The sequence below is a fragment of the Aspergillus neoniger genome, assembly GCF_003184625.1.
Source record: "Aspergillus neoniger CBS 115656 unplaced genomic scaffold BO87scaffold_14, whole genome shotgun sequence".
Lineage (NCBI taxonomy): Eukaryota > Fungi > Ascomycota > Eurotiomycetes > Eurotiales > Aspergillaceae > Aspergillus > Aspergillus neoniger.
In genome coordinates, this window is record NW_020291142.1 from 741993 (window position 1) to 769266 (window position 27274).

The 27274-nt window shown below is 51.7% G+C and overlaps 9 protein-coding genes across 9 annotated transcripts; 5 read left to right on the forward strand and 4 right to left on the reverse strand.

Moving 5' to 3' along the window:
* Position 1: 1 nt before the first annotated feature.
* On the reverse strand, positions 2-2119 carry lap1 (putative aminopeptidase). The gene is made up of 3 exons (XM_025629035.1): positions 1576-2119; positions 756-1502; positions 2-696 (listed from the first exon to the last, which is right to left on the reverse strand). Exons 1-3 carry the CDS (start codon positions 1768-1770, stop codon positions 463-465), a joined length of 1176 nt encoding a protein of 391 aa, XP_025480425.1. The 5' UTR covers positions 1771-2119; the 3' UTR covers positions 2-462.
* A 1180-nt stretch (positions 2120-3299) lies between these two features.
* Positions 3300-8173, forward strand: BO87DRAFT_406477 (uncharacterized protein; the record flags this gene model as incomplete). The annotated part of the gene is made up of 16 exons (XM_025626004.1): positions 3300-3946; positions 4063-4573; positions 4636-4854; positions 5055-5120; positions 6061-6109; positions 6327-6417; positions 6507-6620; positions 6788-6937; positions 7054-7087; positions 7170-7237; positions 7281-7297; positions 7436-7510; positions 7650-7745; positions 7919-7958; positions 7999-8025; positions 8103-8173. Exons 1-16 carry the CDS (start codon positions 3529-3531, stop codon positions 8171-8173), a joined length of 2046 nt encoding a protein of 681 aa, XP_025480426.1. The 5' UTR covers positions 3300-3528.
* Positions 8174-9206: 1033 nt separating this feature from the next.
* On the forward strand, positions 9207-10718 carry BO87DRAFT_46137 (uncharacterized protein). The gene is made up of 2 exons (XM_025629086.1): positions 9207-10430; positions 10510-10718. The coding sequence occupies exons 1-2, from the start codon at positions 9349-9351 to the stop codon at positions 10685-10687; spliced, it is 1260 nt and encodes a 419-aa protein (XP_025480427.1). The 5' UTR covers positions 9207-9348; the 3' UTR covers positions 10688-10718.
* A 2984-nt stretch (positions 10719-13702) lies between these two features.
* On the forward strand, positions 13703-14458 carry BO87DRAFT_46188 (uncharacterized protein). The gene is made up of 3 exons (XM_025629129.1): positions 13703-13844; positions 13952-14011; positions 14235-14458. Exons 1-3 carry the CDS (start codon positions 13784-13786, stop codon positions 14387-14389), a joined length of 276 nt encoding a protein of 91 aa, XP_025480428.1. The 5' UTR covers positions 13703-13783; the 3' UTR covers positions 14390-14458.
* Positions 14459-16327: 1869 nt separating this feature from the next.
* On the reverse strand, positions 16328-18151 carry BO87DRAFT_376260 (putative MFS transporter). Its single transcript, XM_025623253.1, has 8 exons — positions 17988-18151; positions 17866-17941; positions 17736-17817; positions 17589-17691; positions 17133-17536; positions 16912-17081; positions 16771-16855; positions 16328-16707 (listed from the first exon to the last, which is right to left on the reverse strand). The coding sequence occupies exons 1-8, from the start codon at positions 18130-18132 to the stop codon at positions 16390-16392; spliced, it is 1383 nt and encodes a 460-aa protein (XP_025480429.1). The 5' UTR covers positions 18133-18151; the 3' UTR covers positions 16328-16389.
* A 790-nt stretch (positions 18152-18941) lies between these two features.
* Positions 18942-20787, forward strand: BO87DRAFT_376262 (tRNA-ribosyltransferase family protein). Its single transcript, XM_025623254.1, has 8 exons — positions 18942-19216; positions 19280-19530; positions 19587-19670; positions 19743-20063; positions 20110-20167; positions 20215-20292; positions 20339-20526; positions 20576-20787. The coding sequence occupies exons 1-8, from the start codon at positions 18965-18967 to the stop codon at positions 20757-20759; spliced, it is 1416 nt and encodes a 471-aa protein (XP_025480430.1). The 5' UTR covers positions 18942-18964; the 3' UTR covers positions 20760-20787.
* A 236-nt stretch (positions 20788-21023) lies between these two features.
* On the forward strand, positions 21024-22073 carry BO87DRAFT_358148 (thymidylate synthase; the record flags this gene model as incomplete). Its single annotated transcript, XM_025621447.1, has 1 exon — positions 21024-22073. One exon carries the CDS (start codon positions 21024-21026, stop codon positions 22071-22073), a length of 1050 nt encoding a protein of 349 aa, XP_025480431.1.
* Positions 22074-22195: 122 nt separating this feature from the next.
* BO87DRAFT_358150 (AN1-type zinc finger protein) lies at positions 22196-23194 on the reverse strand. Its single transcript, XM_025621448.1, has one exon. It carries the CDS (start codon positions 23156-23158, stop codon positions 22217-22219), a length of 942 nt encoding a protein of 313 aa, XP_025480432.1. The 5' UTR covers positions 23159-23194; the 3' UTR covers positions 22196-22216.
* Positions 23195-23441: 247 nt separating this feature from the next.
* Positions 23442-27012, reverse strand: BO87DRAFT_406482 (histone deacetylase hosB). Its single transcript, XM_025626005.1, has one exon. The coding sequence runs from the start codon at positions 26888-26890 to the stop codon at positions 23576-23578; it is 3315 nt and encodes a 1104-aa protein (XP_025480433.1). The 5' UTR covers positions 26891-27012; the 3' UTR covers positions 23442-23575.
* Between the last annotated feature and the right edge of the window lie 262 nt (positions 27013-27274).

A 27274-nucleotide genomic window follows, 5' to 3' on the forward strand; every position in this document is an offset into this window, starting at 1 on the left:
ATGAAGCCAGTGGAAGTGATCGCCCCGGCGGAGTGACCGTCTTTCTGTTTCAGGCTAGTGTGACTTAATCGAGTATAGTCGGATCTCCTTCGTTTATCTTATCGGGCCATTCTGCAGACTATCATCACGCCACCCATAAGAGTCACCGGTATTTTGTTTGTTCGGAGTCAATGTATGAGTCTATTGCTGGTACAAAGTAGGATGTTAATAATAGAAAGCCCAATCGCAGGCTTATTCTCGGATCAACAAAACCAATCCAATTAATCTGTAATATATAGGCAGGGTCCCTTGCAGACACTTGACTTCAGACATCTAATCCATTACAGAATGGTGAATTGGTTTGCTCTGTAACCTCATTCAATGCCACAATTAAATCCGCATCAGGAACCTGAACATATGAGCCTCACTACTTAGCCATAATTATCTGCTCGGTCCCGTAATAACGTAAATTCATGAAGGACATTAGAATGGAGCAAAAGCCAGCTCGTAAGCGAAGCCAAGGGTCAACCTCGCATGCTCCAGCATATGATCGAAGCTTAGATACCGGATGCTGTCATCAGTCGTGTGGATCCTCTTGTTGCTGTTCTCCATTTCGGACTCCGTCGCCATAGCTGCGGGATAGCCATATTTGCTTGCGGATGTGTGGTCCGAGCAGGCGTAGCCACATCTGGTTTCGATGTAGCCAATACCACAATACTTTGACAGAAATCGTTAGTCATATGTCTTCAACAGAAGAGAGGTGAGAGAGAACGTACCTCAGTAGTGACATCTTTGAGGAATTGAGTCAGTCCCTCATCAACGTAGTCAACCATAATCCCGATGGCTTCTTGACGACCGGCGTCCAGAGCTCCCTGAGTATAGCCAGTCATATCCTGTTGAAGCATCGCCTTGATATCTCGCTTATCCCTCTTGTATTGAGAGAAGATGGCCTGCGAACCAAGCATGCCACCTTCCTCTGCCGAGTACCAGTGGAATTCGATTGTGTTGGAAGCGTTGCCCCAAACAATGGCGTCTGACTGCAGCAGACCACGCAAAGCTTCGAGGATGGTCACGGTTCCACTTCCGTCATCATCGGCACCAGGTGCCGCTAGGATAGAGGGAAGGAACAGATTGATGCTGTCCTGATGGGCACCCAGGACGACAGTTTTGTTGGTCTGGCCAGGGATGCGAGCAATGATACTGAATTGGCCCCATGAGTGAGCAAACTGCTCCACAGTCGCGCCGTACTTTGCTGCACCTGACTGCTCTATGACATCGGAAACCCTACTATATAGCCACTTTGCAGACCCAATACCAGTGGACGACCTGTAGTAGCGAGTGTGAAAGGAGGTGAACTTGTTGAGATTTTGCTCCATGTTATCCTTGGAGAGACCCCGCAGAAGGGGGACCACCTTCTCTGCATGCTTCATCGTGGACGGATAGTGAACATAGCTACCGGCGTGCAATGTCGGGTAGAACCCGGTGTTTCGCTCTTCAGTAATATCGATGAAGTTAACGCCGTCCTAAGGAGCATCCCACGAGATATTAGTAAGATGTGCTATCTTGACAATAACGAAACGGGGCATGTTGCTATACCAGTTTCAGGTCCCACTTCTCTTCCTCAGTCACCCATCTCGTCTGATAGGGAGCCAGCTCGATCAAGAACTTCTCCTGATGGTGATGAGTGGGGGGATCTTGAGGGGTTATCAGCGGTTCTTGCTGCGGTACCACGGCAGCCAACACCCCCGTCGAAGCCGTTGCACCGAGTGCGAGAGCTATTGAGAGCTTCATGTTGTCTACGATAAGCTACCAGCTCAATAGATTGATGGAGAGAGAAGATAAGGATATAAGATGATGATCAATAATGATGATAGGAAATCAAATAGTACAGTTGCTGCTGATGAACCTCTGCACTGCTAATGAGTTGTCCAAGGCTGACCCGCCCGAATACCTGTCGGCAATTGATAAGGCTCCAAGGGTCACAGAAGGCCGAGGACTGAGCTGGGCAGAAGAGGAGGACTGCTTTGCAATATTAACTTGACCGGAGGACTGCTCCGATAAGATTCGGGATGATGCTAGACAGACACGGAGAGGTCGAATTGGATGCAGCCGAACATGCAACCTAAGAGCTGAGAACCCCCTTTTGAGACCGTTGCGTCAGAGGTGCGCGCGCGGCTTAAATAAGGAACACGCGCTGGTCGCACAACTCATCACTCCTCGACCGCCAAGGATGCCTGTGAGACTCCGATCCGACTCTCTGCTATCCCACACTATTGATAGATGGTCCGACTTGACTGGTAGCCGTTGACTCTTAAATGGTTCCTGGATTGAAATCAAGGCAGACTAGCCGCCCCTGGCAGCGGGTCCGTTTACCAGCCAGCCTGGAAGCACTTGCACTATAGTACTCTATTGCGCCCACCTTTACTCTCCAGGGAGAGAAGGGTCTTAGCATGCGCTCTTAGACAATGTCAAGGCAGACACTACTCTTGTCGCATAAGTCGACCCTTGTAGCATGCCATGCTAATGTAGGGTCCCGTTGTGCGACCGTCACGAGTCTGTGTGCCTGAGCCCGGATCATTGCTGGCTGCCGCGAATCGTGGGGTAGATACCTGAGGCACCAAGCTCCTTCTGATGAGATGCTCTCTATCTTACAAGCATTGATAACCACCACTGGTGACTTTAATGTCTTAGGAATTTACAACTACCGTTGGTAGGTTCCCAGCTATCTGGGGCTACTAATTACTGCTCAATATTCGATCTGATCGAAAGTAAAAAAGGTCGTCAAACGAACAGACATATCGTTCACCGAAAGGGCTATGAGTCTAATGAGGGGCGTGTGTCCGAGGGCCATTATGGGGTGTATTATTAGGGTCTTTCGCACGTTGCTGCTTTGGAGAGCGATTTACTTGAGGCGTTCCACATCGCCTTGTCATAAAGCACATACACAGGCCTGGGTGAGGGATATCTGAATGATAAGGATGACAATCCGAGGGTCCCATTTCCAAGGTTCAAGGGTTGTTACATCACCGCCACGGGTGATGCGGATAGACGCCTGTCGCGTGAAGCACACGGCTCGCGAATCAGGGCGCCACTAGCAGTCACGATGACTCACAGAAGGTTCCTGTCTCAGATCCCATTCAGGCAGGTAGGGCTAGGGTAAGCGTCAAGGGCATCCAATGACCAGCCATTCGAGATTCTCGTGCCCCAGTGGGAGTCAACTGGTGGATCCGAGGCCGGAATTCTCAGCGCTTACCGTATTGTACCGACTGGGCTCGACCGGCGAACGCGACCGGACTGCAGGCGGCGGTTATCTCCTCTTATCTGAGAGCAGGGCTTCCCTTCGTCCACCCCCCCGCCTCCCCCGATTCTTGTCGCTCTTCTCCAGAAGTCAGTCACTGCCTTAGTGGTCTCTCCCTGGAGTACTACTTGGTACCATCGCCTCAGGCTGCGACACCCTTTCTGTGCTTAACCGCCCCCGTCATCCCGGTTCTTCTGTCCCATAGGCCTATCCGTTATCGACACCCGTCCGAACCGCGTTGCGCTCTCACCATGGCCATTCATCCGAATTTCCCATCTGAAACGAATCCGAGAGGATCTCTCTCGCCGCAGCAGGCTCGCGCCATCTCCGCTTGGACTGAACAGGCGGCTGCATCCTTGGAGAGTCTGACCCTCTCGGAGTCAGTACCGATCGCCGATTCGAATGTGGTCTTTTCCCAGTCCACTCCTACGCGCGCAGGCGTGCGCGGCACCACAGTCTCGTTATCAATCCCCCTAGACGACCCAGTACCGACAGTGGGAAGCCCTTCCGCGCCTAAGGTCAAGGTTCTAGGCCAGTCAACCAAGGAGACCCAGGTGGCGTCGGTGAACTTCCGGCGCCGCGAGCCGCTTCGCCGTGATAGCCTCAAGAGGCGCGAAGCCTTGTTAAAGGGAAAGGATGGTAGTCGTCGCAGACAGCGTTGGGAGAATGGTATGTCCTGACATATCGGAATCACGCCACTGGCTGGGCTTCCGCGCTTCTCCTAGGCCGGGCATGCCTTGGTCTTTGCACTCGATAGATGCTGACAGGATGTGCTTCTTGCAAAGATCGTCTTCTGAACAATCCGTGGGCTGAGCCACCTTCTTCCAAGGATTGGGATATCCAAGCCACCCACACTCGTCACGACCCTATGCCTTACTACCTTGCACCTCTCTGGGACAACCACTATGCGCGTTTGGATCATAGGTCATCCCAGCAGATGGAGACCCGGATCGAGAAGCATCGTGTTCCTAAGGAGTTGCGACAGAGACTAAAGCATGCACGTGCGGCACGTGGTATACTTCAGGATATCGAAGAAGACATCAGACAATTCATCCAGCGATGGAACGAGAAGCAAGGTTTACTGAAGCAGGAGGGTCTGGCAGATGCCCCACAGTCATCCGACAGTGAATCCGAAGACGAGATCGTGTTTGTGGGTCGAAACGGCCTGATGCATGACTCGCCTCAGAGAAAGGCACGATTGCAAAAGATGCGTGAGGCAATGAGTGCTCATCATGAGCACGATGGGCAGAAGATGGTGTTTGAGAGCCTGGTCGACGACCGGGCAGCTGGATTCGGGTAAGTGTAGTATCATCTATCCAGAGCGTCGATCCATACTTACCGTATGTTCTCACCTTCAGTCGCTGGCTCGTCCATTCCATCGCGTCATATTACGGCTTGCACACTTGGTCTGTCACCGTCGGGGAACCTGCCCGCCGCGAGGCTTACGTTGGCTTCTACCCGCCAGCCCCAGGCAGTCGAGCAGGACCCGTATCCTCACCGGCTGGGTCAAAGGCTTGCCGTCAGGAAGCGATTATTCAGCCCGGAGACGAACTGCCTCAACCGCTGTGGTTGCAGGTGTGAGTCGTTGGTCGAAATGACCTCGAACTTCTGACAAATGCAGGTCAACTTTCACAACTTTGCAGTTCTACAGAGCTTCGATGCGTTTGATTCACGGTGTATGTTTCGGGCTGATTTTAATATTTATCTCTTGTAATATTGGCGTCGGTGGGATGTCTACTTACTGCCTGCGGGGATATAGATCCTGTATATAAGGTAGGATAGACCAAGACCTACAATTGATTTGGGCACATAGGGAAGGTGGCGACCCGCATGGATTTGTAGAGTAAGTATCTTCATGACGCGATCATCTTCACATCATTATTCTGTCCACTGTAAGACAAAGAAGATCTCTTATCTATGATCAATCTCTTCTATGCCTGCACCTAGCTACAGAATCATAGCCCCTCCCGATCTTCCAAATCTGTCTCGAATCGTCCAAGGAGAACTGGATAAGGGCACATATATCGGAAGTTTGCAGTAATTTTGCAAGATATATGGGTGGAATCCCCACCTACCAGCATATGCTAGATGCAACGTTCACCTACTATATGGATCTGGATCTAGTAGTATCGGATGAACCCTTAGTGGACCTGAGATAGCGAAGTACGAAGTACTCAAGTTGTGAAGGTGAAGCTTTCCTTCAATGGCAATGTGGTGAAGGAAAGATTATCCTTTTGTTTCAACTCAATGGCCATAGCACCATATCAGTACGTAGTATGGCAATTTGGTATATTCCAGTAAGTACACTGGAGGCTGCAGTGAGCAATTGATATACTTACTAAACTAACTACTAGTCTCTAGCTGCTAAGGGGAATGCAAGCGTAGTGGTCAATTGAGCGGGTGATATTTATCATAATGAGGCTGAAATCTACTAGTAGTATATTTCGTTGTGTGTAGATATGTAGACTCAATTCCAGCATCTGGGACTGATGATGACACCAGTTAGCCTTGGGCATTGATGGAGACTCGCCTCCCTTTTCCAAGTTCCTATTACTATTACTATGTGGTATGCATGGTGCTACTAAATGATAGGTAGATACTAAAGTGTCTAGAGTTTGATATACATGTTCACATATTTCGTCTGTTTCGTGGTGCAGATAGGTTCATTCAAAAGGGGCATGGAAAAACATGGAGTAGTAGACAGTGGAATTCAATGCCATTGAATATGATGTCAATCGTTAGTACAGTTGCTGGCGTGAAGGCACTCAATAGATTCTCATCAGGCATGCATGTTATGTTGATGATGTCTCCGGGTGTGACCGTGACGTATTGGTATGTAGCAGCCAAGTCAATAGGAGTAGATAGCACCTCATCCTCCTCCTTCTCCATCCTTCCCGCCTTTGACATACCAGTGCTGATTCATGGATTGATGGATTGACCAAGGCAGAAAGCCAATAGCAATTGTCAGTGTCAGTGCCAGTGGCATTGTTGGAATCCTGTACCACCGTCAGCCGTCAGCTTACATGTTGATCTACGATACCGGTTTTAGGTCGGTCCGGTGGTTCCGGGTCTAGATGGTCTAAATGATGCTGCTATGCAGCGGGCTGTCACTAAGAGAAGAAGAAGAAGAGTATGGCATGGTTGCTGTTGACAGCGTGGATATTGCGTAGGGAAAGGATACTGGAGTGATTGAACACAACAATCAGGGTGACGTATTATGCAAACACAGGTATTCTACTAGTACTTCTTGTGTTGGTTCTGCAACAGCAGATCACTTCAGACCTCGGGTGCATGTATGGTGCAAGGGACTGGGTATCATCTATCTGCTATCTAGTACTACGGAGTAGTAGTAATGTGAATTGCTGTTCACTTACCTGATTAGGAAGTATCCGCTGGATGCTTAATTTAGTAGTAGACTGACTAACTGCACTGATGCCTTGGTGTCGCTATCTCCCGTGCGCACAGTGAATTGATTGGCGAGTAACGGGAAGAAGATGATCATAATTTCAGGTGTCCATTTAAGCGACTGTGGAATGTCAAACCATCTCCGATTTTGCGATGGAGAAGGGAGAGCGAGAAGAGAGGAAATAAAGGCATCCATAGACAAGCGAGGCAAGGGCACTGACCGCGCCCCACTTGGGAAGCCCCATCGTTGTGGGGGTCTTCAAGGAGAGAAACCGGAATAGGGTTCGTGTTTGAGTTTTTGGGTGGGAAAAAGACAACACAGAAGCCCCCCAAGCCCGGAATCCATCTCCCCACGTCTTCGCCTCCAAAAGTCGCCTCTTCTCACATGCAATTCCCCGGTGATCTGTATTTCTGAGGTGTCGCACCACCTTTACCCTCAACTTCGCTGGTTATGTGGCGAGATTGATCGAAATGCCTGAAAGGGAAGACAGAGAGTGAGTATGGGCGATTATTCATTCGGTCCGATCCGAAGAGGCGACCCCAGTCGGTTCCATGGTACCGTTTCCCACCGTTGGGTCACGAAGTACTGTATAGTCAGGCATCGATCTGATAGATGTTGTGGACTTGACTTGACCACCATTGGTATTTCCCTGGTTTTGCGTTTACTTTTTACCTCCTTGTCTCCGGTGACAAAGTACTATTTTCACACTGCAAGAAAAAGAAAAGCTAAGCAGACGAATTGTTTGTTGATAGGTTGTCGGCAATTCTCCATCCAGCGTTCGGTCAGCAATGAACATTTCCCACTCGACACCGCGGGCGAAGCACCAAGTAAGTCGCCGATTCCCTGCAGGGACAACGCCCAGTCTGCGCCGGATCGTGTCATCCGTCGACCTTCTTGCTGCGACCTTAGCTATACGGTAGAATTTCCATATAAACAGGCTTTGACTGTCTTGGGCTACGGCACCAGTCAGCAAATGTCCGCATTTGGGAGTCTCGGAGAATATCCTGGACGCACAGGAGAAAAAGGAAAAGACCTGCCGAGAAATGCCTTTGCAAGGGAAAGGTAACTCAAGATAAGCAGTATAAACCTTGTCTGGGCGATTCTAGAACCTCGTGGTCGTAGCGGTCGGAATAAGGCACGAGTCATCCCAATTAGGCTGATGATGTAGCAGCCATAGTCTGAGACATAACAATGATGCTTGGGGCTCTGTAGATGGGCATGGACTGTCTTTGCAGTTGAGGTCACTTGGTAGTAGTAGTAGTAGTAGCTACTACCGTCAGCCAAGGTCTCAAGGGCAGTTGAGTCAAGGCTGTAGGCAGAATCCTTGCTGATCAGTCAGTCAGTCAGTCAGTCAGTCAGTCAGTCAGTCAGTCTTGCCTTTAGAAGGATTGTGTACCGGCTGAATCTGCTGATTCCGAGAACAACGAGAATATTGCCAGCATCACCAGTACAGCATCACCCGCACGATTAGTGTGGGTAAGGAAGAGTAAAGCACAATCTGAAACTTTGTGCTGTAGATAAAGTTTAATGCTTCGTCCTTTTTCTTTTATTCTTTTCTCTCTATTTCTTTCCTTTTCTGCTAAAAGGAACAAATTCCGATGACCAAAAAAGGTTAAAAGAAAAAGGAAGCAACTGGGTCAACCAACAGGAATGTGAGAGAGAGAGAGAGCAGTGAGAGATGGCCAAGTCAGTCAATCCATCAGTTGGCTGGTTGGGTCTCCGCTGGCCGACGTGGCTGCCCTCGCCAGGCGTTCATTTCCCATCCTCCATTCCGTGCTTTTTGCCCTTTGGCTCTCTTTCTCTCTTCCGTTGCGACGGGACCTTCTGCGTCATGCGCATTTCCCTTTCCCTCCCACTCACTTGTATGTAGGTGGGAGGATGCCGTGTGTCATCTCGGTCGCTTCATACCCTGAAACCCTCCCTTGTGCTGCAAAGTCTGGCGTCATCTGCTATGATCCACGGCCCCCTTCCACATTCCCTCCATTCATTCGCTTTCTCACCCCTCTCGGATTGTTCCAGGGCTGAGTTCAGTTCAGTTCACAGCCTGATCTTGACCTCGGATTCCTGCCCGCTCTTTGTCCCGATTCACGATTACTGTTCCTATTATTATTCTACACCCGTGTTTATTCTTACGCCAATTCCCTCCCCTCCAATCCCTCTCTCACCCTCTCTCTATCCGTTCAATCTCGCCTGTCCCTGCCGCCGAAACATCCCCCCCCCCTTCTCCTCTTCATCTGACCCAAAATTATCCTGCTCTTGGATGATTTTTGCCTCATTGTGCACTGCTTTTCCCGAAATCTCCTCACGTACGGTGTCTGAGACGGCTGGGGCTGCTTCTTGTACGGAAAAACGTTGCTTGGACCACGAGATCAGGCTATGATTGAAATACAACATATTTATCCCTACCTCATCCTGTGTGCTCAACTCGCTACCACACTCTTTGATATTCTCCTTTCCCACCCCCTATATGCAACTTATCCCTTAAGCTTGCCTGGATTAGGATTAAAGTGTTACTGTCGGATCGGCTCGGGTATCGAAACAGTCTCTTGTCACTCTACGACCGGCCAGAAGGATACCCAAACTATACGCCACCATCCTTGCACGCCTGCTTGGTTTTTATCGCTTCACAACCTATCCGACGGCTCCCTATCACATTAGCGCCGTCATGGGATCCCATGGTGCATCGTCTTACCGAAATGGTTCGAGGACCGGTGGCAGTTCCAGTTCCACTAACAGTGATGTCTCGGAACGCTCGAAAAGCACGGCCCCTACGATCTACAGCGATCGACCCACTCCCCTTCACAGAGGAGGTATAGACATGGACATTTACGATGAAGAAGAAGATCCTAAAGCCTCGGTGTCGACCTACGCATCTACGATCCCGTCGGAAGATGATCCTCCAGAGACCCCGCGCTACGAAGTAATCGACCGTCAGCTGGACGTGTTCTCAACAGATGTTGTCCCTTCCGACCCGTCGACTTTTGGGCAGCTATTCCCTTCCTCTCGACGACTCCTGATTCGACACGACGATGCGACACTCGATGGAAACATGAACCTCCGCGTCGACACGATGGTGCCGCAAAGAGGTGGATATCAGCAAGATGTAACTTTGTTCCATCTTCGCATGTATGACCTGTTTACGCGAAAGTGCTCCTTCCGACGCTACTGTCGAGACTCTGGGCGGGAAGTGTGCCACTCAGAACGACGGCCTGTCGCATCGAGTTCGGACAGGCATCCGGTGTTTCGACGGTCGTGGGGTAGTGTGCTGGCTAGCTTGCGGCCGGGTTCAAGTGGCCACGGATCACTGCCTAGCCACGAGCATAAGCGCCAGGACTCGGGCTATAGGTCGGCGGAAGATGATGAAGAATATTTCGAGGACAAGCATTCAGAACACCGAGGTGGCGGGGATCGCCATTTTGTGCTAACCGATAGCACGTTACTCGAATTTTCAAATTATGCTCACGTAGAGCTTAGGCGCCGAGGTGCAGGTCTCTCCAAGCGATATGAATTTGAATACTGGTCGACCCGGTACCAATGGAGACGCGAGTGTCGGAAAGATGGAGACTTGCGCGAAGTCTCCTATCACCTGGTTAACACACGCACGTCCAAGACCGTCGCTCATATCGTCCCAGAGATCCTGACCCCGATGGAGGCAGCTGAGGAGGAGAAAAAGGGAGGATGGGTTCCACCATCATCCATGTGGATCAGTGACCCGTCAGTGTATGAGAAGATGCCCGACGTCGCCGAGTAAGTAATTCAAATCCCCTCTACTTAGTGTCGGGTCGAAGGTCTTCCTTTTTAGAGTTTGGGGCTGACTAGTGTACAGTGTGTTTGTTGCTACAGGCCTAATATCTTTTGTTGACGATTGCATTCGCCGCCGATGGCACACGAAGAGACCGTCCCAATTCATCCAGCCGATGCGATCAACCCTCTCGAAGAGTATTGAGCTCATGGGTCCCCGGCGATTTCTCGATGAGGTGTTCCACCGACGAGGGTCCGCATAAAGAATGATAGGCTATCGATGGAGGAAAAACGGATGGTCAAGGGCGACACGGCGGCAACACGTCATGCCATCGTGTTGTGAGGGGAAAGACCGGTTTGCAACCGGCGCAGTTTTTCATTGACAGGGGTCGCTAGCCGACCACTTGGCTCTAACGACGATAACGACCGCAAATGATGATGGGATTTCCTTTTTCTTTTCTTTTTTGTTTTTTTTTTTGTTTTTGTTTTTTTTTTTCTTTTTCTCATTGGGAATTGGCAGGGGGGGGGTTCGCACTGAATTTTGGTTGGCTCATGTGCTCTAAATTTTTCTTGTTTACTTCTTCTTGGTATTTGCGCAGCTGAGGGGAAGAGGGGGTGGTACATTTGGGCGGTTGCCGGAAGGACAGACCGGCATGATTGGCGATGATGTGTTACAGGAACCGGAGGGTCGTGCAGATTCGGATGAGGGGGGGTTGACTGACGGTGGTGTTGGTGATGGTGGTAGTGTTGGTGGTGGCAGTGGTGCTTGCTGGATGTAGTTTAGTAGTTACTTACTACCTAGCAGTACTTACTACTAGTAGTACTAGGCAAGCAAGTGGGTGGTGGTGGTGGTGGTGGTGTGAACCTGAGTTGGCTGCCTGTTTCAGCCTCACCTTTTCTTTCTGCTGGCATTTTCCTGGTACTATTTTGAATTATGATCAGCATTGATCTTGGGGATGACGCTTGCGCATGTCAATTTAGAATGCTGCATATCTCATGAACCTAATGCCTAGCCAGCCAGCCACCTTGGACTTTTTATTTTAATTATTCCCGCCAGCTAGCTAGCTGTCGACTCTTGCTGTCCCGGCCGGGGAACAGGACCCGCGATTATAGTTCGTTCCTTGTTTGCCTGACTTGTTCAACCCCTGGTCTGGACCAGATCAGATGGCAAGAGAAGAGAACAACATGCATGATCTGGCTAGGCTTGAAAGGGGAAAACAATTAAAAAAATAGCCAAGAAGATAGTGCTGCTGTGCTGATGAATGTACACCAGAAAGGGAAGTGACGGAGTTGAGTGGCAGCCAGGTACACATCCCCCCCCCCGGGTAGGGGTACTACTACTTACTACTACTACTACTACTATTCCAATATGTTACGGGACAGTGACATGAGTACTGGAAACTGGATAACTTCTTCTATCCTTCGATACCATCTTCTCTACCACTGCCCAGCAATCGTTCTAATACTCTACTCAACTCCATCTCCAGATGAAACTCCGCCCCAAACTACGATGATGCGGGGCAGATCGAGGCTCGTCGCCAAAAAAGAAACGCAACGGCGCGTCGAATCAACGGGCTGGTCGCCGCCTCGAAAAGCGGTTCGTGGAAACGTTCCAGCCTTCCCCGTTGTTTGGCGCGCTGGTTATCAATCTTGCTTGCTTATGCAGGTTCTTCATCACTTTCCACGATTTCCTTGCTGCTTCCAATAAACTAACAGAGAAGAAAATAATTAACACAACACCCCCCGGTCTCTTTTCTTCCCCCATTAAGGTGGTTCGCAAGTAGTCGCATATTGCAAGCGAAGAGAGATTGAACTGAAATGATGCACGTATGAATGCCCAACACAATGCCAGAAGAAAGCAACGAATCATGGCATCTCAGCTGCCGGAAATGGTCTGGGTCAAGCATACCCAGCTCGCTCTTCGCTGGCAATTTGTGTCTCCCTCAGAGTGATTTTGGTGCACAAGCTGGCCTTCCAACATTATTTTCTGTTTTCAGACCCCTGCTGAAGGTTTCGCTTTTTCCCCCTTCCGGGTTATAGTGATGCCATCAAGCAAGCTCTGGCCACCCTGGAATCTGCAGCCCCCTTCCCGATAACAAGTACCCATGCAGAGCGGCCCGGTCAATGACCGTTTCGTTCTAGGGCTGAGGGTAACCATTTGATGGGTCTAAAAATTGACAATGGCTCGAATTTTTCTGATTTGAGTCTTTTTGATGAGCTGGCATGCTGGTCTTTGGGCCCGCTTCCAATATTCTGAGTGGCCCAACTGGTCGACATAAAATTATACTCTGGCTTCGATTCGTCACTATTCGGTCTATGGGTCCCCTTCCTCCGCTTTTGGGCAACTACTAGGCCTTCTCAGGTTCCCCGTCAACCGTCCCATGCCTTCCAGAAAGAGACGGTCCTCCTTCCTGAAGAGCGTCTATGAGGCGAGTGGCTTGTTCCTACCCGATGTATACATCGTTTGCGGCACAGGAGATACAGAACTCGAGCCACGATGACCGGGAGTCCAGGCGTCCTTTCTGAGTTGTCAAACAACACTGGCTGCGAACTGGCAGATTTTCGGTTTTACCCCCTGTATCACAGCTTCATTTCTTTGTCTTGGATTATCCCCCCATCACCTCTCCCCCCTGTCTGTCAGTAGATCTGGCCTAGGTGGAGACTAGCGGTCCTATTCCCTGTCTCCTGGCGTTTCTTCAAGGGCACACATTCAATCGGCGTGCGCCGGCCCGTTCCAGCTTGCAGCCTCAAAATGATCCGCATGTACTCCATGCAACTGGCGTTCCATGAGTGGAGGAGGATAAGGAGGGGGAGAAATTGCTGACACTGTGCCATGTCCACATCGGCATGCATAAGCCCGTCCGTTAGGTTTGATGATTAGGTTCCGTGTTTGTCACGCCAAACTGGTCCTGCTTGCACAGTGACAATTTGGGGTTTGGGAGGGATGGCCCACAGTTTATATGACTCCCCGCTTCCCAGGTCTATCGACGCTGTTCGATTGAAAGGGCAGACCAGTTCGCAAACTTCCCCAAGCAAAGTCAAGACGAAGCAACATAGCCGGGCAAAAATTTTTCTATCTTTTCATCTTGAACCCTCATTAGTCCTGTTCATTTCTACTTTGACAGTTCTGACCATCCATTGGTGTTGTGTGGTCGAAAACCCCCCTTCCTATTATTTTCAATTACTCAGGGTGTGAAGTATTGTCTGCCGTGTGAGAGAGTTTTGTTCTCCAACCGTTGTGGGATATCGAACCCAATTCAGATCTGCGCTTTGATTTCTCTTTGGTGAAAACCCAAAGCCATTCATTCTTACCAATTGTTTTTTTCTACTACAAAAAACACACACACACATCCTTCATCATGGCCACCAAGTCTTCGCAGGCCGCAAAGGAAAGCAAGCTATGGCAGGACAGACTTAAGAGTATGCCCCACTCCGCTGCAATAATCTTCCTCTCTGCACTTTCGACTTAGCCGTTACGGCGGCCCCCTTCTTCGTCCAAGTCAACTAATCCTGATTCCCTCACAAAGTATACTGCCTGGAGAACAAATTGGAGGAACCGTTTTACAATTACGAATCTGATCGTCGAGGTGAGAAGCCCTTTCTTCTCTATCCCCTCCCCCCCCCCCAGCCGTCAACTCTCCTGATTACCCCTCGTTGTTGGGAGTTCCTTGTCCTTTCCTTGCCCCTCACTGCTTGCTGTTGCCCACAGTGTGCCTGTGATGGCAAATCTAAGCTCTGCTTCACCGACTTTTGAGCCTCCCCATTTCAAGCAAAAGATCTGGTTATACTGACGGGTGTGTCGCTGTTCAGGAGGTCGCACAGCTTGGACCTCCAAGGTCACCGTTCGGCACCATGTCCCGGGAGTCCCGTGGACGAATGCGGGACGTTACTACTTCGATGGTGATAATAATGCCCGTGAAGATGCTGCTGAGGTCGCCTGGAGGAAGTTGACCAACAACCCTTGATATCCGTCGAGAGGCTGTATTTCTAGATCTTGTCTGGATGTTTACCGGGAGAATGACTCATGTCTCTCTCCTCTCCCTTGCTCTCGTCTATTCCGGTTCTTTTATGATTCTTTTATTTTCTACGCTCAGTTTGCTTGTTATGTACGACGCCATCCGGATTGATGCCTACTCCTCGGGTCTCGCAGACATGTACAACACTTCGGATGTCGACAATTGACCTTTCCCTCTTCGTTCTCGAGACTTGTTTGCTCTTCTCTCGCTCGATTCCCTTGATTATTCCCCAACGCAGAATGGCACGACAACGGTATGGGGTGGAATGTGGACATGGCTGAGGCTCACTTCCTGCGGGAAGAAGGTTACCGTTGAGCGGATGAACCTTGGCCCCTGTCTGTTCTGCAGTGTGCCCTTGCCGGGGTCGGCTCGGATGGTCCGGTCATATTGATTTGATTCAATCCGCAGGCGGCGAGCGCATTTGACAGTCCTGTTGTCATCTGCGCCAGTTCTTTACAACCGACAGTCGGGCCCCGAACGAATGCTTTAGGACGACAGAACAGATTCGTGCGATGTGCGAGCTTTTTGACAGTTTGACCGAGTTAGTTTTGAGGCCTTTATTCTCTTTCCTCCTTCATCATGGTAGCGATTCATACTGCCGGTCTTTTTCTTATCTTTTACTTTCCCTTCCTATGCCCGCTTGGCCATGAAGCAGAGAGGCGCCCATCGCCCATGCATACTGGACAAGCGATCGTCAGTGCGGAGCAGAAGCGACTTGCTGTGCGCCAACTGAATGCTGGCAGGGGAGGGAGGGAATTTGACAAGTCAACAAAAAAGAAAAGGGAAGAAAAAAAAATCTTTCTCTTCTTTTCCATCTCAGTTCTCACAGCGTTTATGGGCGGAGTTGAGGGAACATCTCGGGAATTGTTTTCTTTTCATCTATTCCAGACCGTTGTGTCTTTCTTATTTTTTGGCGACAGTGCCTGGTTGGGAATAGCCCCTCCATGGATTGGTGTAGAGACTAATGTCTGCCGGGGTTCTTATTTTCTTATTTGTTATTTTTTTTTTTTTTTTTCATATTTATCCCATCTATTTTTGAATGAAGTCATGCTTTCAATTTAAATATTTTTTTTTGGTTATCTTTCTACTTGGGAACCGAGCAGTTCCTCAAGACCAGCCCAGTCAATCAGTCCGTCAGCGCTAAGTGAAGAAAAGAAAAGTGGAAGACCCTCAGGTCCCACCGCCAGTTCGGGAGTTTTGTCAGACGCGGAAATATCCACAGCACCCAAACCCTTGGGATGCCAGGTCTGGATAGTGCTTAGCGGGTGGTGTTCAATAGTGGTTGCTGACCCGTATAACCCTCCAGGAGAAGGGAAACCTTACTTTATTTATTCTTACCTACTGAATATTGGCAAACCAGACCTCTGGTTTAGCAACCTGTCATGGCCCTGAGCTTAACCTTATTTCCTTCACGTGTTGTGCCCGCCCGCCCGCCAGTCTCTCCGGTTCCATGGTTCGCATGCCAATCATTCATTTATTATTCTCCGTGGGACCCGCGCACCCTTCACACCAAACGGTAGATGGCAATTAGGTATGCCATGGCGTCTGCTATTTACTTTCGGAGACAGTCTTCTCTGCAATATGGGGCACAGTTGCTCCAATTGGCATCAATTGGCATCCACCGGATTCCTTGTTTTGAGTTGGCGAGAACTAACTGCCTTTTTCTTTCTAGTCCATTTTGCTTTTTTCGTTTTCGCACTAGCATGACTCGTTCACCGTCCTACCTCTCGAGACTTGGGCACGAATCACCCTAATTGCACAATTGGCGGCCGAGTGGTGCTGAATCCATCTGAGAAGAACCTGGGAAGTAATATGGTGGATATGAACCATTGTTGCTGGTGAGTATTCCCTCCAGCACCGGAACTCTCACCAGACTGACAGATCTCCCCAACTTCAATTATATACTATTCATGTTATACTAACCTGATAACTAGCACGCAGTCAATCAATCAATAGGCGAACCTTTCACCACCCTTGGTCCCCTTGTTCCTCCATCCATAATACAGTCGCAGCAGAATACACCCCGCCGTGACCATCAGCAGCAGCGCCGCATTCGTCCAATGTCCCGTCGGATAACCCTTCTTCTCCTCGTCGGACTTGTATATCCACACCCCTACGATTTGTCCCGGCGCCCCGAATGACACGTTCAATGCAATAGCTAGGCCGGTCCCTGCTGTCGAGCGGATATTGGCAGATAGCCAGCCGAGTAATGGCGGGATGCAGGCGAAGGAGCCACTGGCTGCGACTACGAGACATCCGTATCGGTGCTGTTGCAGGAATTAGTGGATGGTCTGGATAACGGCTGGATTGGATTAAATGCTTGCGCGTACCAAGTATGCGTCTGCGGGAAGGACGGCAGATGCGAGGAAGCCCATGGCTCCGATAAAAGCAAAGAGGGCGGAGTGCAGACCACGGCTGTGTTTCGGTTCATATATCAGTATCGCTCGGGTTGAAAGCAGATGACTACATACCTGTTGAAGTGGTCGGCGGACCATGCAACGACTGTAGTTACCACATAGGCAGCAGCCCATGGCGGTACTGTCATGAGCTGGGCCCGCAAATCCGCATATCCAAGGCCACTGACAATGGCAGGGGTGAAGAGGGAAAGACTGGAGAAGGGGGTCGAGATGCCGAAATATACCTATACCATCATTGTTAGGGTCTGTCGCTGATATGCACTGGGAGGACTAACTATATAATGCGCGTATAGCCTCCATTCCGTCAGGATCTCCTTTGCCTCTTCCCAGCTCATAGCTTTCGCTGTTCCATGAGAGCCTTCCTCTTTCAATCGGTGGATAGCAAGTTCCTTCTCTTCCGGGCTGAGCCACGACGCCGACTCGGGATAGTCAGGGAGGAAGAACCAAACAAGGAATGCCGAGGCACACGACGGAGCGCCTTCGATGATGAACAGCCATCGCCATGCTGACAACCCGCGGACCTCGTTCATATGTCCTACGCCATAGGCAATGGCACCGCCGAATGCACCCGCGAGGGTGGCGGATGCTAGTATGAGAGCAACGCGCATGGACCGCTCTGAATTGCGATACCAGAAGGTCAGGTAGTAGACGAGTCCGGGGAAAAGGCCGGCCTCCGTGGCTGTCATGTCAGGGTCAGCAGGTCTCACAGAAGTCGATGTCCGGCTATTTACCTCCGAGCAGGAACCGAATACCAGTCACTTGGGAGAAGTTGTGCGAGCCGCCCAAGCCCATTGTGGTAGCTCCCCAGGACAGCATGAGGAAACCGATCCATCTCTGCTGACATTAGCCTTGTTCTGACTGGGATGGGGATGACTTACGCTGGGCTTCAACTTCTTGAGCAGATAATTGGAGGGCACTTCGAACAGCGCATACGCGATTAAGAACACCATGAGTGCGACACTGCATGATTAGCAGTTGCACAGTCAACTTGACAGCAGAGGTACCTACGTGTACTGGTATGAAGTCATGTGCGTCTCCGAGAGGAGATCGTTGCCGGTGTCTTGGTTGAGGATTTTGGCATTTCCTAGTCTGTCAGTAGACTATACTGCATGCCCTAGGATGTCAATTACCTATGTTGGAACGATCCAGATAGCAGAGAAGATAGATGCCCGCGCAGAGTGGCACAATCCGCAGGTCTTGTTTCCAGACCAGGGCTTTCTCGCGAGTGCTGAGATCTGTTCCAGTGTAGCTCTCCCCGGTTACCTGAGTTGCCATTATGCCATTAGAAGACTGTGATGTGAATAGGAGGAGAGCTAAAAAGCGCACCTGCGGAGCAACTTCAACATCCTGCACGCTCTCAGCGTGGTCCAAGTTCTTTTCCCAACTCATTGCGATGTCCTGAGCAAGACAGGTCTATCGTGAACCTCAAAAATGATGAATCAGTAGCAACACCCCTTGTCGCAGTAGATCACCACGTAAATCTCCGTGACTCGACCGTGCGTCAGAGGGAGACAGACAGGAAAAGAGAGTGCAGAAAACTCCACGCGAGAAGACCGACAGACCGGCTGACTCCAACTCAGTCCAGCTTAGCTAGCCCCGAATCGGAGGCAGACCGCCATCCCCAAAGGCTAGTTAAGCTGCATGGCTGCTTGCTAGTGGCTGATCGGCAAAATTGGCTCAGTTGAGCGGAAGTTCCTTTTGCTGCGGGCGAGTCAGTTGGGTATGCAAGGTTTGTTTGCCATTGATTGATTGGAAGGAAAGCATTGGGCTTGTAATCTTTCATTCTCTTGAGCAGGTGAGAATGCGCTCGTAGTAGACAGATGTGAGGAGGAAATACATGATGATGAGGATAGATAGTAGTTTCGGAATCCTCCAGACTGATTGACCTCCGCAGGGACCGGCAATACTATGAAATGGGGGAGACGGAGTAAATGCGGGGAAGATGTCCGTATTGTAATTTTGTATGACCGTGACAGCATTCCTAGTATAATACATATCAATGCAAAACATACAAACAAGACAAACACCACTGATATTGATCCAAGACAAGAAAGACAAAAAGAGTCGCTGACAGACAGAGAATGCCATGCTTCTGGGTATTTCATGAATGTATGCCCGAGTCATCGCACAGAATTGGATAAGAAGCTGCCGCTCAGGCACGATACTATCCACCACCCCTACAACCTTATATAAATCGGCAACAACATCAACCCTTGCCCGCATCATCCCCTCTTCAGCTCCAGCTCCAGCTCCGAGCGGGGCTCCTACTATCGCAACCATGTCGACTGCCACGACCACCACTCCCACGCGCAAACCCATGCCCTCGGCATTGACCTTTGACTTACATGCCAAGTGTTCAGTATGCTCGCTACTCCGATCATGTTGAGAGTAACATCGTATACTGACTACTATCTATACCTAGACAACAAAAGCACGCGCCAGTACCCTCCGCCTCCCCCATGGCGATGTCCCCCTCCCTATCTTCATGCCCGTCGCGACCCAGGCCTCTCTGAAGGGCTTGACGTACGACCAGCTCCGCCAGACGGGATGCCAGCTCTGTCTGAATAATACCTACCACCTTGGATTGAAACCCGGACAGGCGGTGCTGGATGCCGTAGGCGGGGCGCATAAGTTGCAGGGATGGGATCGGAATATTCTTACGGATAGTGGAGGGTGCGCTTGATATCGCCTATACCTCCGTGATGATTGGATTAACTGATGGAGTGCAGATTCCAAATGGTGTCCTTGCTTAAACTTGCGACTGTTACGGAGGAAGGTGTACGGTTTTTGAGTCCTCATGATGGCACACCGATGTTCGTTATCCCCCTTTCTCTCGGGGTAGGCTGTGTTTGTGGCTGGCGAAAAGCTAATGGTAGTTTTGAAAGGCTGCTCACCCCCGAACATTCCATCTCGTTACAGAATTCGATTGGATCCGATATTATCATGCAATTGGACGACGTGATCGCAACCACTTCGCCGGACCAGGCGAGAATCTACGAAGCCATGGAGCGGTCTGTTCGCTGGTTAGATCGTTGTATCGATGCACACAAGTACCCGGAGAGGCAGAATCTGTTTTGCATTATCCAGGGTGGACTGGATTTGGAGATGCGGAAGCAATGCTGCGAGGAGATGGTGGCGCGAGATACACCGGGTATCGCCATTGGTGGTCTTTCTGGTGGTGAGGCCAAGGAGGACTTTTGCAGGGTGTATGTTGTAATTCTTCGTCTATGTGGGTTTGGGCTAATAGGTTAGGGTGGATACTTGTACGGGACTGCTCCCGGAGAAGAAGCCGCGATATGTGATGGGAGTGGTAGGTTGTTCAGTTCAGAGGGTGTATGTGCAGGCTGACCTGGCTAGGGCTATCCGGAGGACTTGATCATGGGAGTTGCGCTCGGCGCAGACATGTTTGATTGTGTCTGGCCGACACGGACGGCTGTACGTTGTATTTTCCTGGCTGATGTACCTTGACTGATTTCTTTAGCGCTTCGGCAACGCCGTGGTCCCGACAGGGACATTGAACCTGCGCCATCGGTCTTTCGCAGAGGACTTCCGGCCGGTGCAGGAGGGCTGCACATGCAGCATCTGTCTCCCGAAGGAGCAGGGTGGACTGGGCATTACGCGGGCATACCTGCACCATTTGGCGGCGAAGGAGACAGTAGGAGCGCATCTGTAAGTGCCATTTCAGAGTGTGTATGGTATGATGTGTACTAATGAACAGGCTTACGATGCACAACGTGCACTATCTGCTGTCGCTGATGGGATCGGCGCGACAGGCCATCATAGAGGACCGGTTCCCGGCATTCTTGCGCGACTTCTTTGGGAAGTTGTATGAAGAGAAGACGAATTACCCGGAGTGGGTAGTGACTGCACTGCGGGGAGTGGGAGTAGATTTGATGGAGTAAGATACCAGATACCAGTTGAATAGAGTCGTATGCTACTGTTCCATCTATAAGATCTATGCATCGTACCTCCGAGATCGGATATTACATCCGACGACACGGTCACATGACTACGTGGCGCGTCGCGGGCGCGTCAATCCATCATTTACTCCTCCATCCCACTTCACCCCAGACACATTTTACACATCACTTATACCCCATATCAAGATACCACAACACATAACACACAAAACACCAAGAAACAGCTACTACAGAGAACTACACAAAATGGCCCCCTCAGCCGAAACCCTCCCCACCCAGGAGTCAACTCCCCAACCCACCACCACCACTCCCCAGCCCATTCCGCACGACCCAACCCACGAAGAACACCAATACCTGAACCTAATCCGCCGCATTCTGGCAGAAGGCGAGCACCGCCCGGACCGTACCGGCACAGGCACACGCTCAATCTTCGCCCCTCCACAGATGCGCTTCTCCCTCTCCAAACCCTCCACCACATCCGAAGAACCCTACACCCCGATCCTCCCCCTCCTAACCACCAAACGGGTCTTCCTGCGCGCCGTCCTCGCCGAACTCCTCTGGTTCATCTCCGGCACGACCTCCTCCGTACCCCTCAGCGAAGCGGGGATCAAAATCTGGGACGGCAACGGCTCGCGCGAATACCTCGACAAAGTCGGTCTCTCGCACCGGGAAGTCGGCGACCTGGGACCCGTGTACGGCTTCCAATGGAGACATTTCGGGGCGGAATACGTCGACGCCAAGACAGATTATACCGGTCAGGGTGTGGATCAGTTAGCCGAGGTGGTTAAGAAGTTGAAGGAGAACCCGTTCGATCGGAGGATTATCATGTCGGCGTGGAATCCTAAGGATATGAGGATCATGGCTCTGCCGCCTTGTCATATGTTTGCGCAGTTTTATGTTAGGTTTCCGGATGCGAAGAGGGATGAAACCGGGGTGGTTAGGGAGGGGGAGTGGGGGAAGGGCCATTTGGATTGTTTGTTGTATCAGAGGAGTGCGGATATGGGGCTTGGTGTGCCGTTTAATATTGCTTCTTATGCGTTGTTGACGCATTTGTTGGCCCATGCGGTTGATATGGTTCCCGGGACTCTGGTGCATACCTTGGGTGATGCTCATGTTTATTTGGATCATGTGGAGGCGTTGAAGGAGCAGATTGAACGTGAGCCGGTGGCGTTTCCGGAGGTGAGGATTAAGAGGGACGATAGGGGTAGTGGGGTTGTGGATGGGTGGAAGGAGGAGGAGTTTGAGGTTGTTGGGTATAAGCCGCATAAGGCGATTAAGATGAAGATGAGCGTTTAGCTGGTACTATACTACAGCGTATATAGAGAGTTTGAGACAGTTGATAGATGAATATGATTAGATAGCAGCAAACAAGTAAGCAAGGGTATATACTCTACATTCCCCCCTCCCTCTACACCACCACCTCCCTCCGGGAGGTTTCTCTATAAAATAACCCCCGCCCCCCTCAACAACACAACCGTATCCCCAGACTTCACCTTGGCACCCACACTCTCCCCAAACTCCAAAAACACTCCCCCCTCAACATGAAACACCCTCAACTTCTCCTCCTCCCCTCCCCCGCGATTATTCACATTCTCCACCTGCAACCGTCTCGCCGCATCATCCAACACCCTCCCGACCTTCCACCTCTCATCGAAGAAAAAGTCCCCTCTCGGGGGATCCGTCGCCGGCTTATTTGTCGTCTCGCTCGTCCCCACAACATGTAAATAGATCCGTTTGTCGCTGGGGATATTGTTCTCCCCCTTGGCGGTGCGTTTCATGCTGTTCAGTTGGACTGCCCGGCTGGGTGGTTTCCTCCCACTACTACTACCACTACCACTACTGGTAGAAGAAGAAGAAGAAGAAGGTTTATTCCCCCAAGCGCGCAACTTCCCAAACATCGACTTCAACGTATCCGTGCCCCCTACTCCCCCCACATTCCCTGCACCTCTAGCACCATTCCTACTATTATAATTATTAGAGACAGGCCGACAATCATGCCCCTCCCTCAACCGATGTCTGAGACAATACTCCTTCCGACACTGATCGCACCGCACACCAGGGTCAGTGAGGGTATTAATGAGTGTTTTGCATGAGATATGCGCGCATTGATCTGCGGTGTATATATTGGGTTTTTGTTGTTGCTGAGTTGTGGATGTGGATGTGGAGGTTGTGGACGGTGAGGGTGAAATTCGCGCATTCGGGCATTTATGCGCTGTTTCGGTTCTGTGTTCCAGACAATATGTCCCCTTGCAGGAAGGGCAGCGGAATGGGAGGAAGTCGAGTTGGTTGCAGGTTGGGAGGGAGCAGTGGGAGCCGATGGCGTCGAGGTCGGCGTCTGTTGCTGATGAGGTGTTTTGGTTCGGGGAGGGTATTGGGGACATTTTTGGTGGGTTTTCTGAGTATGGGTTGGTTGGGAGTGGGAGGAATGGAGAGGAAAGGTGAGGGTTAAGATATGTGGAGGGAAGAATACTCCGTAGATTGAATAGAGTAAGTAAATGTTTAATAATGTTCTTTCTGGCAGATGCTGGAAGCGCCTGGCGGCGGGAGTCATGCGGAGAGACAGAGAGAGGCAAATGACTCAGCGTGGCGGTGCACACTTTTATCTGATCGGATCGGAGATTGCTCGGAGATATGTGTAGCATTCAATGGATCAATTATTCTGCTAAATTTAATTCTTTCTGTCATAGAGAGGAAAGAAGGAATGACATGAAAAACTCCAACACGAGGGGTATATCAAACAAATATCAGAAGTATCAAGTCCAACACAAGGAAAATCAATGAGTGAATCACAATGATAATTAATTATTACCTCCCTTCTGCTCCTCCCCCTGCTCATCCCTCCGTACGGCCTCTGCAAATGGTATCACCCCGCTTGACATCATCACCGGCAATCCATCCCGCGCCAGTGTCATTCCGGGAGGGGAATAAAATGCCGATGGCGGACGGCCTGGTGTCAATGGCGGCGACATGACCATGCTAGCTGCAGCCTCGGGTTCACTTCTGTCCCAGCCATTGGTGGTACTGCTTTCAGCTTTGCTCACGGACGGCGGTGACGAGGTCACAGGCGTGACGATCGATGGCTCGTCCTTGGCTTCTGTCTCTGATTGAACTGCCACTGGTGCGGGCTTCGCTGCAGACCGAGCCGCCTTTGAAGCCGAGCTCAGTGCCCGACCAGCGGGCTTGCGAGGCGACTTGGGGGTCTGCGTCTGCGTCTGCGTCTTTGAACTGGCCTTGGAGGCTGCGCGCTTCCGCTCTTCCGCTGCTCGTCTCTCTCTTTCTCTCTCCCTGGCTGCATTCTCTTCTGGCGATGGGACCTTCAACTTGATATGCAGCTTGCGTACCCCGGCCGTCAGACTGTCCAGATCATCCTGGGTCCCACCAGGATTCGGCGATCCTTCGCTTTCGGCAGAAAGAAAAGCCGGCGGCACTCGCGGCACAGGCGGCGTATTCGGACTCGAGGATAATCGAGGTGTGCTGGATTGTGAAGCACTGGTCTTGCGCACCGCGGCACTCGACGCGGGTCTGGGCCCAGTCGGCTCTGGCGTTGATACTGCTGACCCGGCTCCTGCACTCTTCCTGCGGGCCACACGACCGGGTGTCTGTACTGCAGAAGCTGTGTCTGGTGCTGTGTCGATGGTGGTTCTCCGACTGCCACGAGCTGCAGGGCGCTTGACTGTTTCGGCCGGAGGCGAGGCAGGCAGCGAGGGCTTAGGCTTTCGCACGCGGAGCTTCATCCGGCTGTCTTCTGCGGTCGATGCCGTAGCTGTAGCTGTAGCCGCAGCTGCAGCTGCAGCTGCCACCGCAGCCGTGGTCGCGCTTGTGGAGGCTGCATCCGCTGCTGTCTGACGCTCCCGTCGCAGGCGCGATGCCTCGGCATTGAGCTCTTCTGGCCGACAGCTTGTCGTCTGCCGACCGGTCGGGACCAGGACCTTGCATAGCTCATGCGTGGCAGTCGCCCAGCCGACTGGCGGGGGTGGAGACGGTGCTTCCGGCTCTGGGCTCGAGTGCGAACCGGTCGACCTGCGGTCTCGCGGGGGATTGACCACTTTGGCAGAAAATGACTGCGTTGTGGTTAAGTAGGTCGGTACAGCCTTCTCCCGGGGCTTGACAGGTGCAGCCGGCGAATAAACCAGCGCCTCCAGTTCCTCCAGCACGCCTGGTGACCACCACTCACTGTTGTACATCGGTTCAGTCACCGACCGCCCCTCTGCCGAATCAGACAGGCCCAGACGATCTGTCATTTCTGACGCGAGACGATCAATCTGCCGGTCATCCACATCATGGGTGCTGCCCTTTGCATCTCCCAGCCCAGACAAATGACTGAGCACACCGCTGGTCAATGCGCGATTGCTGTAGCCGCCCTCGAGGACACTGATGATTCGCCCATCCGTCCCCAGGCCCTCCTCGTTCGCCATCCGCACCACGTCGGCCGTGAACCTGGCATAAAACTCGGTGGGCACGTTTACCTGGTGGCGCTGCATGCCGGCGCCCTCCCACTCGCTCGCGTCAAACCCGGCTGAAATAAAGATGGCTGCCTTCGGCGGAGATCCATTGGGCGTGTTGGCCAGCCGCTCGGTATGCATGCGCAGGAACGCCCGCGCCTTGTCGATCAGCACAGTGTACTTGGCAGCATACAGGTCCCAGAATTCTTTGTCCGACTTCCACGGCTCCAGATGCACGTTCCAGATGGACTGGCCATGGGCCTTGTCAATACACACGCTCGCGTTGCGCACCTTTTCCGGCTCCCCCATTTCACACGGATAGGAATTGATGTCGTGCAGACTAAAATATCCCACCATGGTCTTTCGATGAGCGGCCGCATTCCGTGGCGCGGTTACCGCTTTGTGATTCTGCTGCCAGGCGATATCTTGTGATCCGTCTCCATGATGCAGATCAAAGTCGAGAATGGCGGCATGGGTCAAGCCATGGGTCATGGCCGCATACGAAATGCCCACATGGACGTTGTTAATCCAACAGAACCCTGACGGATGACCTGCAGAACAATGATGACCGGGCGGGCGGATGCAGACAAACGCTCGCTTGGTTGGGCCCGGACCCATGACCGCGTCCACGCCGTCACTGACACCTCCCAGGGCGCCTTCAAACGCGCTCAAGGATTCCGAGCACAAATAGAGGTCTCCTTCGTGAAAAGCAGGGGCATTCGTGGCGGCGCTGTCCTTGCCGGCGCTGCGAGGGCGGACCAACTCCTTGCCGTTCAACGCAAGCCGGGATTCGGCTGCATCGCACATGGTCTTTAGGTCCTCCATCCACTTGGACCCATGCACGTGCGTGACAGCAGGCGAGCTGAGCGAAAGTTTCCGTGCCGTCTTGCGAATATGGAATGGTGGGACCGGCAGCTGCTGCGGATTGAGATCAGGATGAGGAGCGAACGTGCCTCCTGCATGCCGCCGGGCTAATCGAACATAGGCGGCCGAAATGCCCAGCACGCTGGCCTGGATGCGCTCGGGACGCTCGACGATAGAGTTAAGCGCCGCGCGGGAGGTTCGCGGGCGCGAGAAGCGATGGCCATAACACGCATCATGGACGAGCACGAGTGTCTGCGACTGTGGCTTTGTGGACTGATGCCAGGCCACTTCTTTGCGAAAGGACTCTGCTGCGATGGATGCTGCTGCTGCTGCAGCGGCAGAATGCTCCGCCGAGGCTGTCCGATGAGCCTTCTTGGCCATGTTTGGGTGGGTGGCGGACGCGCTCGTCGGGGAGGCGCCGAACGAGGATGAGGAGTGTCGCGATAAGCTGGGGCGGGGTGAAGTGGACGCTCCACGGTTAGAACGTAGCGACGCGGTGGATGAACGTTTCTTCAGGCTGGGGGAGGACTTGCGACGCTCATCGGCCAAGGAGCTGGAGCTGGGGATGCGACGTGGGGTGGGATGCGCTTGGGTCGCGACAGCACGCGCGGGGGGATCGGAGGGCGATAACAGAGCGGCTGACGAGAGTCCTGGAGAAGAGGGAGGCAGGGACATGGCGTGTAGCGAGGGATAGCTTAGTCTCTGAGTCGAGGCAGTCGCGTCGTCTGTAGACAGCGGGGGCTCGGTTGCTGGGGGGGATGAAGCCGCAGTGAATGAGGTGGGCACATGGCGCTTGGAGGGGTCCATATTGGGCCCATCGGGGGGTTGCTCAGTGGATGTTCTGTAGGTGGAGAAGAGATGTAAATTGGTGTGGTAGAATTATAGGTTTATAAAATCTAGATAGAAATAAAAGAGAAATATAATGCGACAAGAGTTGGTCGATGGGGAGGGAGTTGAATACTCAGGGATAGATAGGGAGGAGGGGGGAAGGAGGGAGAGAAGAGAGGAAGAGAGAGACAGAGAGGAGGAAAGGGAGGCAGACAAGATAACAACAAGCACGGGAACTCAAACCCAGTTCCCTCCCTCCATAAGTCAATCAATCAATTTGCATTCCATCAAATCAATCAATGCAATGCAGGGTTTCCCCTCATTCTTCAAGCTTCAACAATCAAGCTTCCAACTTTCCAGGTT